Here is a 12,663-nt window from a genome sequence, read left to right on the forward strand (position 1 = left end):
CCAAAATACCTTATTATATTATACTTACTTATTTTTAGGTCATGGTTGACTGTGGGTATCTGAAACTATAGAAAATGGAACTACAGGTAAGGGGAGATTACTATACTGCAAAAATATCCCATCAAATCAAAATTCTATCCCTGGTAAAACATCTTTCAAAAAAGAGAAGTAAAGATTTTTTTTTCAAGTAAGTGAAATCTGACAGAATTCATTATAACAGATTTGTATTATAAAAAATGTTAATGTAAAATCTGCGGGCAAAAATACATGACAGCAAACAAAAGCTTAGATCTACATAAAGAAGTAATTCGGGAAATAGATGAAATTAAATATTAAAAACAGATTCTAACAAATACTAGATCTAGTGAGTTTAATAAAGTTGCAGGCTAACAGGCTACTATAAAAAAGCAATTGTGTTCTATACACTAGCACTTAATTTCAAAAATCAAAATTTCAGGTGGCGCCTGCAGCTCAGTGGGTGGGACGCCAGCCACATACACCCAGGCTGGCTGGTTCGAACCCAGCTCTGGCCAGCTAAACAACAATAACAACTGCATCAACAAAAAAAATAGCTAGGTGCTGTGGCAGGTGCCTGTAGTCCCAGCTACTTGGGAGGCTGAGGCAAGAGAATCACTTAAGCCCAAGAGTTGAAGGTTGCTGTGAGCTGTGACATCACGGCACTCTACCAAGGGCTACATAGCAAGACTCTGTCTCAAAAAAAAAAGATCAAAATTTCAAATTTAAAAAAACAGCATCATTTACAAAACTAACAAAACCACAAAATACTCAGACCAATTAAGTATAGGATCTATATGCTGATAAAAGTAATCAAAAAGAACTAAATTAATGGATAGGTATGTGTACTCCAAATTCATGGATTGAAGAACTCAGTATTATTATGTTTTCAACCCTTATGAAGTATTCTAGAGTGAATGCAATCTCAACCAAAATCCAAGAAGGATTTGTCAAAGAAATTGACAAGTGACACACTGATCCTGAAATATGTATAGAAAGATAAATGGGTCCGGTGGCTCCTTCTTGTAATCCTAACACTTTGGGAGATCGAGATGGAAGGATTGCTTGAGAATAGGAGTTCCAGAAGAGCATGAACAAGAGCAAGACCCTGTTTCTACAAAAAAAAATAGAAAAATTAGCTAGGTGCGGTGGCACACACCTGCCTGTAGTCCCACCTACTTGCGAGACTGAGGAACGAGGATTCTTTGAGCCCAGGAGTCTGGGGTCACAGTGAGCTATGTTGACACCATTGCACTCTAGCCCAGGCAACAGAGCAATACATGTCTCAGAAAATAAAAAGAAAAAAAAGGAAAAAAGAGAAGTAAATGAATTAAAATATCCATGCCACATTGAATAAGGAAATTAAAGTGAAATTACCTGATTTCAAGACTTAATATAGGCGGCGCCTATAGCTCAGTGGGTAGGGCGCTGGCCACATACACTGAGGTTGGAGGGTTCGAACCCAGCCGAGCCAGCTAAAACAACAATGATAACTGTAACAACAACAAAAAAACATAGCTGGGCATTGTGGTGGGTGCCTGTCGTCCCAGCTACTTGGGAGGCTGAAGCAAGAGAATTACTTAAGTCCAAGAGTTTAAGGTTGCTGTGAGCTTATGACACCACAGCACTCTACCCAGAGCTTGAGACTCTGTCTCAAACAAAAAAAAAGAAAAAAGAAAGAAAAGAAAGACTTAATATAAAGCTAGAATAATCAAGATAGTGTGGTATTTATAAAAGGATAGACATATAAATCAATGAAACAGAAAAGAGAGCTCAAAAATAGACCCACACAGTCAAATGATATCCCACTGTGCAAAGTCAATTCAATGAAGGAAATATAGTCTTTGAACAAATGGTGATGCTACAAAATTGAACATCTACATGCAAAAAAACTCAGCCTATACATTTCATAATTTACAAAAATTAACTCAAAAAATGGATCAGACACATAAACATAAAACCTAAAATTATAAAACTACTAGAATAAAGCACAGGAGAAAATCTTCCTGATTTAGGAACTAATAAGCTATACTCATTAAACTAAAAACTTTTGCTTTTTTAAAATACATGACTAAGAAAATGAAAAGATAAGCCACAGACTAGGAGAAACTATTTGCAAAACATGTATCTGATAACTAGTTTCTTTGCAGAAGGTAATAAGCTCAAGCTAAAATTCATCTGGAAATTCAAGAGACCCAGAATAGTCAAAAAAATCTTGAAAAATTTTAAAAAGTGACTAATTCTCACATAAATTGAATTTAATTTTGATCAAAGTACATTACTTAAACATTAACTTTTAATTCAACTTGTTAATATGTTGTTTGGCATATTGCATCCTCATTTATAAGTGAAGTATGTTTGCAATTTCCCCTTTATAATAATATATTTTCTCCAATTTCAATATCAGGTGTATCCAGATTAAGTAGAATGATTTTGAAGTATTTCTTCTTTTTCTATTGTCTATAAGATTTGGCATGATCTGTTTTTTGAAATTATTTTTTACTTTTATTTATAAATATTAGTTGTCTAGTTTTTGAGACTTTGGGGAAAAAAATAAGAAGTTAACTGATGACTCCATACTGAACCTCAGAGTCAAAGCATTCTATAATAGACACACTCTTATCTGACAATGTGAATGTTACTTTCTTTGCATGATTATTATTATTATTGCTTAATATTTCAATGCAGTAATCGTCTGATTTCTTTTTTGAATGTATTTGTCATTCATTCTTTATGAGGTGTTTGTTTCTAGTCCTTATCTTAAACACTGTTATTGTTATTAAATTTTAAGCCTTTTTAATTCTGTGAAGGCAAAAGTGGAAACCTAATAAATACTTGTATATGTAAAAAAAAAAATTTAAAAAGTTGGAGGACTCAAACTTCCCAATTTTAAAACTTCTACAAAGTTACATTAATTCAGATAGTGTGACAATGGCTAAGAGAACCCAGGAATAAACCCATACTTTTATGGGCAACTGATTTTCAACAGGGTGCCAAGACCATTCAACATATGGTACTGAGACAATGCCAATCAGATAAAGTTAAATTGTTACCTCACATCATACATAAAAATAAGTCAAAATAGATCATAAACCTAAATGAAAGAACAAAAACTATATAACTATTAGAAGAAAGCATGGGATAAATCATTGTGACCTTGGTCAGGTTTCTTAAGATACAAAGAACAAACCAAAACAAACAAAAAAGAATTAGACTTATCAAAATTAAAAATACCTAATCTTAAAAAAAATCATGAAGGAAATGAAAAGACAACCAACAGAATGAGAGAAAATATTTATAAATCATTTATCTATTAAGGGACTTGCATCCAGAATATCTAAAGAACTCTTACAACTGAATGGTCAAAAGACAACCCAATATTTTAAAATGAGCAAACAGAAAATAGAGCCTAGAAATAGGCTCACATGAATACAGTCAAATGACCTCTGACAAAAGAGGAAAGGGAATACAATTAAGAAAAGACACTCTTGGCGGCGCCTGTGGCTCAAGGAGTAGGGCGCCGGTCCCATATGCCAGAGGTGGCGGGTTCAAACCTAGCCCCGGCCAAAAGCCACAAAAAAAAAAAAAAAAAGAAAAGAAAAGACACTCTTTCCAACAAATGATGCTGGAACATCATTGTTCCACCGTAAGGTTAAACCTTACGCCCTTCTCAAAAAATTAACTCAAATGGATTATAAAACTAAAGGCAAAACAATAAAACTTCTGGAAGATAAAATGGGAAAAAATCTAATTGATCTTGAGTGTAGCGATAATTTTTAGATATGATACCGAAGGATAATCCACAAAAGAAATAATAAGAGGGTGGTGCCTGTGGCTCAAGGAGTAGGGCGCCAGTCCCACATGACGGAGGTGGTGGGTTCAAACCCATCCCCGGCCAAAAAACCACAAAAAAAAAAAAAAAAGAAATAATAAGGTAGACTTCATTAAAATTAAAAACTTGTGCTCCATGAAAGACTAGGTCTGGTGGAAGATGTTGACAGTAGGGGAAGCCATGTGTTATGTAGAGGCAGGGGAGTATTTGAGAAATATACCAGGGCCAAAAATGATTACACATTTTAAAAGATCTTGTTGAAAGTAAACTCAATAATTCCCAGAAGTGTAAAAATTGCAGGTAAAATGGATGCGCATAACATGTCTAGGTACACTTGACCAGTAACAGTACCTTCTACAATTTAACTTTGAAAAGTAATACACAGATAATGCCTCTTAAAATGTGTATACATTTTTGGCACCCTTTGTATGTCTCTTCTATTCAATTTTGCTGTGAATCTAAAACTGTGCTAAAAAATAAAATCTATTAAAAAAACAAAAATGGGGCCAGGCATGGTGGCTCACACCTGTAATCCTGGCACTCTGGGAAAATGAGGTGGGAGGCCTTCTTGAGCTCAGGAGTCCAAGACCAGCTTGAATGACAATGAGACCCTGTCTGTACTAAAAATAGGAAAATTAGCTGGGCATGGTGGTACATGCCTATAGTCCCAGCTATTTGGAAGACTAAGGCAGGAGGATCACTTGAGCTCAGGGATTTGAGGTTGCTGTGAGCTAGGCTGTGGCCCTGACACTCTAGCCAAGGAGACAGAGTAAGACAATGTCTCAAAACAACACCAACAACAACAACAAAAAAAAAGAGCAAAGGACTTGAGTAGGTATTTCTCCAAAGAAGATACATAAATGGATATAAATACATAAAAAGATGCTCCACATCTTTATTATAAGGGAAATGCAAATCAAGACACCACTTCACATCTACTACCGGTAGGAAAAAAACAAGCCTTGGTAAACATTTGAAGAGATCGGAACCTTTCAATATTGCTGGTAAGAATGTATAATAGTACAGTCACTTTAGAAAGGAGTTTGGCAGTTCTTCCAAAACTTAGAATTACCACATGACCCAACAACTCTACTCCTAGGTATATACCCAAAGGAACTGAACTCAGACAGATACAGTCATGCATTGAATGGGTCTCAGATACATTATTACACATCAATGTTCATTGCAGCCTTATTCACAATAGCCAAAAGACGGGGAAGCAGCCTGCATGTCCATCAAACATGTGTTGCAAAATGTGGTACATGCGTACAGCAGAACTTTATTTGGCCACAAATAGGCATGACTGACCTGTCCTACAACATGGATGAACCCTGAAAATTTTAAGTGAAAAACACCAGTCATAAAAGGACAAATGTTGTATGGTTCAATTTATAAGAAATGTCTAAAACACTCAAATGTATAATGAGAGAGAGAGTACCGAAAGTATAACAGTGGTTGCTTAGAACTGGGTGGGGTGGGCATGGAGCATGAGGTAATAGCTAAAAGGTGAAGAGAATGTTCTAAAATTGTGATAGCTGCACAAACCTGTGGATATATAAAAATCAGTAAATGACATGTTTCAAATAAGTGTGCTGTACAGAATGTGAATTATAACAATAAGGCTGCTAAAAACATAATTGAAAATCCAAAACAGACTCAATTACATGTAAAATTTAATAATCATTGCTATATCTCAAATAAGCAGGAAAACCATATACTCTTAAAAAGAACATAGATATCTATAACCAAGATTTACTAGCAAGATTATGAAAAGATATATGCAAAGAAGATTTACTCCAAGAGACTAGAAACCATGTAATATTCATCAGTATGGGACAGATTCAATAAAATATGGTACACTGTAGGGTACTATCACACTTGAAAATAAAAATAAAGATGATCCTAATTCTGCTATGCAATGATCTCTAAGATATCTTCTTAAGTGAAAAAAGCAAGTTGGGAAAAAGTATATGTATCAAAAAAGGAGAATAAAATAGATATAAATGTTTATTAAAAACAATGATAGTAAGATAAACAGAAAAAAATTAATGGTTGTGAATAGAATATAAACAATGAAAAAACTAGATTTCTTCAAACAATATCTTCTTTTAGCAAGAACTACTTTTATTGAAAATGAAATAAAATAAATGAATCTAAATTTACATCCAGTTAGTAACATAACTATACCAAACACTATTTCAAATGACTTCAAAACACAGTAATTTGGCTACACTTCTTCAATGGGCTATACCTTACAAAGTAGGTAGAAAGGGGTAAAGGGAGAAAGGGTAAATTCACTCCTAACTGGTGCTATGGATATATTCTGGGTGAAGGCCACACTTATGACCTTGACTTAAAATGTACAAAAGCAAATTACGGAGCCAAAATGTATGTAGCCATACAATTTTCTGAAATTAAAAAAAAAGAATGCAGTAGAGTAATTGGCTAAGAAAGTGCACATGTATGCACAGATTAAATCAGTAAAACTTAATGGCTTATAAACTTTGAAAACCTGAAAAGAAGTAGGTTATTTTTAAATAAATTGTTTTATATATTATTTTTATTCTTTTTTTGAGAGAATCTCACTCTGTCATCCAGCCTAGAGTGCCATGGCATCAGTCTAGTTCACAGCATCTTCAAACTCCCGGGTTCAAGTGATCTTCCTGCCTCAGCCTCCCAAGTAGCTGGGATGATAAGCACCTACCATGATAAGAGCTATTTTTTCTACTTTTTAGTAGAGACAGGGTCTTGCTCTGCTTAGGCTGGTCTCAAACTCTTGAGTTCAAGAGATCCTCCCATCTCAGCCTCCCAGAGTGCTAGGATTACAGACATGACCTACTGTGCCTGGCCATAACCTTTTAAAACCAGGTTATTTTTACGTGTATAAATAAATAATAAAATCATTTCCCTAAAAACCAAAAGGAAACAAATAGCAAAATTAAAGATAGGTAGAATGAGGGGAACAAGGGAAGTAAAACCCAATATTTCTACCTCTAGACATACACTTAAAAACAATAGTTCTCAAAAGGGATGGAAGATGGGGTACACACAATATTACTATATGGGAGGTGAATAGCCCAAAATAGTCAATGGACACACTTGGCAGCCCTGGGTGCAAACATTTCAGTAGGTAAAAATCCTGTTTGACATATGTGGGCCTAGAACTTAACTGATTTTTTTTTTTTTAGAGAGGGAGATGGTTTTAGTATCCAAGTTTTCAAGGAATCCAACTAATAGATAAATGAAGGGGTAAGTGTGCAAGTGTGCTTTCAATTACCAATCCAATAAATATTGAGAGCCTGCTATGGGTATAAAGGCTAGAGGTATGTAAATACAGTACAGGAAGTCTTAAGAAATTCTAATTCCTTTAATTTTCTCTGTAAAGCAGGAAGCAAGGCCTCAGCTGACAATAACGACAGAAGAAATACTGATAGGTCCAACCAATGGGAGAGGAAAAGATGTAGAATAGTTGTCTAAACAAAAGAGTGAATAAACTAACATAATATGACTGCCAGGCAGCATTAAGGGCCCACTTGAAGGTCAGGAATTTAAAATCAAACCAGTTGAAGAGGTTTTCTGTTGTTTTCTATTCACCTTCAGCTGTATCAGTACAGGTTTGAGGTAGGCAGAGTGAGATTAACCATTATCGCATTTTGATTTTTTTTTCTTTTTTTTTTACTCACCACTATACTAATGAAGACATTATTACATTTTTACCAAATGAAGACCATAAAGCAAGATTGAGGAGGGAGAAGCAAACTAAGAATGAATGTAAGAGCTGGGCACGGTGGCTCACACTTGTAATCCTAGCACTTTGGGAGGCTGAGGCGGAAGGATGGCCTCCATCTCTCCAAAAATTTAATAATCAGCCAAGCATTGTAGCATGAGCCTGTAGTCCTAGCTACTCAGGAGGCTCAGACGATAGGATCATTTGAATGCAGAAGTTGGAGGCTGGATGGAGGCTGTAGTGAATGACAATCACACTGCTGTGCTCCAATGTTTACTCCCCCATCTTCCATCCCTTTTGTAGAGACAAGACTTCACTATGTTGCCCAGTCTGGTCTTGGTCATTTCAGGTAACATGAACTCCAGACTGGGTAAAAGAAACCCCAACTCTTTTTAAAAAAGAAAACAAATTCCAACATCTGTATCCTGCCCAATGTTCCCTATACCCTTCACTGCTTTTTTTCCAAACCACTTATCACTATCTATCATCTATATATTTTATTTATATTTCCTGCTTATTTCTGTCCCCCCTACTAGAATCTAAGTCCCCAAAGGCAACGATTTCTCTTTCTTTTTCCTCCAATGTATCTGCAGGGCCTAAAAGAGCAAGTGTCTACAAATGGTAAGTCATCAATAAACACAAATGAAGCAGAATGAAGGAGCCTTGTCTTATTCACAGATGGATCCTTACCATATCAAATTCCCAGCATATAGAAGGCACTCAAATTAACTAATGACAGTTATTAAGACACTCAATGGGGCCTAGGCCAGTGGCTCAAACCCGTAATCCTAGCACTCTGGGAGGCTGAGGCAGGTGGACTGCTGAAGCTCAGAAGTTCAAGACCAGCCTGAGCAAGAGTGAGACCCTGACTCTACTAAAAAAACAAAAAAAAAGTAGCTGGGCAGCTTGTAGTCCCACGTACTTGGGAGGCTGAGGCAAGAGGATCACTTGAGCCTGGTAGTTTGAAGTTGCTGTGAGCTATGATGCCATAGCACTCTACTCAGGCCAAAAGAAAAAAAAAAAAAGAAACTCGAACTCTGAAGTACTAACAAATCCAAAGGGAAAAAAAACTATATTTTGTTCTGTATAATTTGAAATTTAAGTACAATTTCATTTCCATGTTCAAAAATTCCTATGGTACACTTTAAGAGTTAAATGTTTTATCCTCAGTGAAAAAAAAATGATTACCTGGTTTGGTACCCCAGTTTAAAAAATCCATATAACTGATTAATTAGAATGCCATCTCCCAAACAATGTCAGAAAAGTTTTTATACTACAGAATTCAGTAGAAAGGACAGAACTCAGAGGAAGGAGAAAGAACTGCTATCAATGTCTTTGAATAGGCAAGAGGACAAAGGATCTAATACTTATGTGGAGGGATTGCACAAACGAGGAAGATGGGCATCCCCTGTAACAGAAAAGAAGGTAGACTATACAACTACAGGGAAGCATGTAGATAAGGTGGTAGGAACTTGCAGTAGTTCTCTTCAGGTTGCTGAAATTGTCTCAGGCCATGTTATCCAGTGAGGAGCAAGAGAAAATGAGAAATAAAAACAAATGAGAACCTGATTGAGACCCCCATAGATTCTAACTCTTCAAGACCAGTTAAAAGAAAAACACAGCCCTGCTTTTCCTGTAATGTAAAAAGTAGGATACTGTAGCATCACAGAAACCCAGTGTGACTGCTCAACTGTCATTAACTGACCATACATCTCAGGAGTTAAATAGCCTAAAGCCATTTCACTACAGCCCAATCTAAAAGAAGGTTGACACATCAATCTTCACTTAGTAAAGACAGCAAACATTACCAAAGGGCTATCTTTCTACAACAGCCTAAGCTGTACCATAAAATCGACTATCTTGAGTGTCTATGCCTTTCTTATAAAGTAAATTTAGCTTATTTCTTCCAAAGTAACAATAATCCTCCAAATGGTAACAGTATATTACTAACACCAACTTTCCCCAAACTTCTAAAAATAATAATAAAGAGATGGTATGTAAAGGAGCACTGAAGTGGTTAATTCTCAAACTGTTTATTATCCTTGTAAAAGTCTAATCTTTCCAAAACTCAAATAGGTTTTACTATCAAATCTGGATCATTTCTAGAATTTGCCTTTCTTCTCTATGTGGATAAAAGCTTTCAAAGTACACCCTAGTCCCTGGGTTGTAAGAATATACGGCTAAGAAGAATCACTTCATCCACAGAAGTTCAGGCCAGCTTTTTAAAGCAACACTGCCACCAGAAGACAAGAAAGAAAAATAACTGCTATCAACTACAGAACAGGCTAATTATAAAACATTTACCGGGCCTCCTAACGTGGATATGTTACAACCTGCCTACTCTTGACTCCTCAGGAACACTTATCCCTTCTTGTACTTCATCTTTTTAATTTTTTCCCCCAGGATCAGCCTAACTGCTAAGACCCGTTTTCAAATACGTGTCAGTCCTCAAATGCGGCAAAACAAAGTGAAGGACTTTGTTTCAATTGCTTTCTGTCGTCAATAAACGAAAAGCAAATAAATGATGCCTTGGGATCAGCATCTTTTCATTAGATTTAAAAGTAAACGGAATCGGACGCCTGATTAAGCCGTTAAGATGCTTAGAGACAAAGATCATAACCTCTCCGACACGAAAAGTATAAAAAAGAAACAAAAGATTAAATAGGACAAAACCACTGATTAAGAGGAAATTAACTTGACATCTCTCTTCAACTTAAAATCATATCCTAATGTGCCCTTTTTCTGGCTCTAGGTAGTGTTTAGACAGGTGCATAGAAGTGTTAAAAAGTCCTCGAGCCCTTTACCGTATGTGAGTTAACATGGATTTTTTCTTTTCACACCTTGAAAAACTCAAGCGTACATCACTGATTTTTTAAGTGATCAACATTGTGTCCTACTCCGCACACACTTCATGTAACCGCTGAATTTTTTGTCATTGTTCATAAGGGTGGAAACTGTCATTGTTCTGAAATGTGGAAAAACTTGGTGGTTGTGGAAGGTCGGTCCTGAGATCGCTTAAAGAGAGACAGTCTCACCAGCAGGGGCACGCCACCGGACCCCAGGGCTTTTTACGCTTGCCTGGGATAGGAGTTTTCTCCGCCCGACACTCATGTCCGGGATTAAAGGGCCGGCCGGGGAGGGCGTGACCAGCCGGGCCGCGCCACCGTCGCTTACCCGGTAGTTGCTCGAGCCCACCCAGCCGGTGAGGGCGTCGACTGTCTTGCCCAGGCGGCCCGTGTCCTCCTCCAGGTCCGGGATGGCGCCAGGAGCGCCAAGGTATAGCAGGAGCTCCTGCCCAACCTGCAGCCGGCCTCCAACGTCCTTCTGCTGCATCTGGGCGCTGAAGTACTCCATGCTTCGGGGCTCCATGGCTGCGAGCGGCCAACCGGCCGCCCGCCCGCCGCCGGCCAGTCCGTGAGGGGCCAACTTTAGCCGAGCGCTTCGTAGCCGCTAGTGCGGATCCCCGAGGAAGCCCGCAGGAGGCGCTTGGCTCGCTGGAGGCACGATTCGCGGGGCGCGCGGAGAGCAGCGCCGAGCGGCCCCCAAACTAGTCAAACTCGGCGCCCCCCGCGCCCCAGCTCGCTTCAGAGGCCGCGTAGGCGGGCGACGTCAGCACGCGCGTGACGTCAGCACGACGCCGGCGAACGCCCGCCCGTCCGGCTCAAGCTGCTCGCTTGTGGTGGTGGTGGAGACTGCGGAAACCGCTGGCGGCGGCGAGACTTCTCGGTGGAATTGGGGTCCGACTTGGGTCGTCACTCCCAAGACTTGGACGGCTCTTCAGCAGCCTCTCTTATCGCAGCGCCCTGCCCTCGTCCTGTAATGTATAGAACCCTTCCAGGTTCTCCTCCACTTGAATTCAATACTTGAAGAAAGTTTCTCGTATTTGAGATTTCTCGTCCACATTGCCATTTTTTAAAACCCAGAACACACGTTAGTGTTCTTCCTCATTAAAAACATCGTGACTCCTGCTTCCAACCACCATCGCAATCATTGTGTAATACTTTCTTTAAAAAAAAAAAAGCCTTGGGTTTATATAGAGTAAAACCCACAGATTTTAAGTGTACACTTAATGAGATTGGCAAATGGATTCTTTCTCCACCCCAAAGAAAGTATCCGCACCTTTCCGTTGCCCCCAGGAGGTTCCCAGACATTTCCCAGTCAACCACCTACTCCCTAGGCAGGTTCTTCATGTATCAGATGAGATAGATATTAAACAAATAATTATATATATTTTTTAGCATGGTAGCATAGTTTTCTCTGTTCCCGAACTTCACAAAACTCATATGGTCTATACTCTTTGAATCTGACTTTCTTAGCCTCCTGCTTGAGGTTCTTCCCATGCTGCTGATTTCTCAGAAGTGCATTCCTTTTTGTTGCTTTCCATTGTGTGGAAACACTACAATTTGTTAATACATTAATTTGTCGGCAGACAGTGGGTCTGTTTTCAGTTTGGGGTAATTATTAATAAAGCCATTATAGCAGTTAATGTACAAGTCTTTGTGTGGATATATGTCTTCATTCCTCTTGGATAAACACCAATGACTGGAATTACTAAGTCTTATGATAAGTGTATGATTAACTTTAGAAGAACCTGCCAAACTGTTTACGGAAGTGACTGAACCAAATCAAATTCCCACCGGCAATGCTTAAGAATTCCAATTGCTTCACATCTGTCACGGTATTTGGTAGGGTCAGGGTTATTGGTGGGTATAAAGTTGTCTACAATGTACTCCAAATGTACACTGTATTTATCTTCCTGCCAATTATTCCCAAACACAATTAAATGATTATTTAATATCTGACTCCTCTGACACACAGAAAGCTCCAGGAAGGTTTGTATTTTTCCTAGGTTGGTGCCTGTCAAATAATGGACATTTAATTTAAATTGAATGAGTGAATGAATTCGATGGAAAATGACATTTGAAATATTCACAATAAATAATAATAAAATTCAAAGAAATCTACTGTTGTCTGTGTTTGTTCTGAAAGTTTCTAAAAATATTTTTTGTGTTTTATATTGTATTGTAAAGTTTCTTTCTTTTGTTGGTTGTAATTTCTCTGAGAATGTGCCTCAGTCAGGTTAATTATG

The 12,663-nt window shown here is 37.9% G+C and overlaps 1 protein-coding gene across 31 annotated transcripts in view; it reads right to left on the minus strand.

The window, feature by feature from the left end:
* Nucleotides 1–12,407, minus strand: part of CLASP2 (cytoplasmic linker associated protein 2) — a 238,037-nt gene extending 225,630 nt beyond the window's left edge. For 23 of the 31 annotated variants that reach the window (XM_053598631.1, XM_053598619.1, XM_053598630.1 and 20 more), the window contains exon 1: nucleotides 10,749–11,138. In XM_053598631.1, coding sequence (XP_053454606.1) covers nucleotides 10,749–10,943 — 195 coding nt within the window. In that variant the 5' untranslated portion in view covers nucleotides 10,944–11,138. Of the gene's footprint in view, nucleotides 1–10,748 lie in introns of all 31 variants that reach the window. The other 8 variants (XM_053598627.1, XM_053598623.1, XM_053598632.1 and 5 more) reach the window with 6 other exon arrangements.
* Between the last annotated feature and the right edge of the window lie 256 nt (nucleotides 12,408–12,663).

Source organism: Nycticebus coucang, chromosome 8 (genome assembly GCF_027406575.1).
Source record: "Nycticebus coucang isolate mNycCou1 chromosome 8, mNycCou1.pri, whole genome shotgun sequence".
Taxonomy (NCBI): Eukaryota; Metazoa; Chordata; class Mammalia; order Primates; family Lorisidae; genus Nycticebus; species Nycticebus coucang.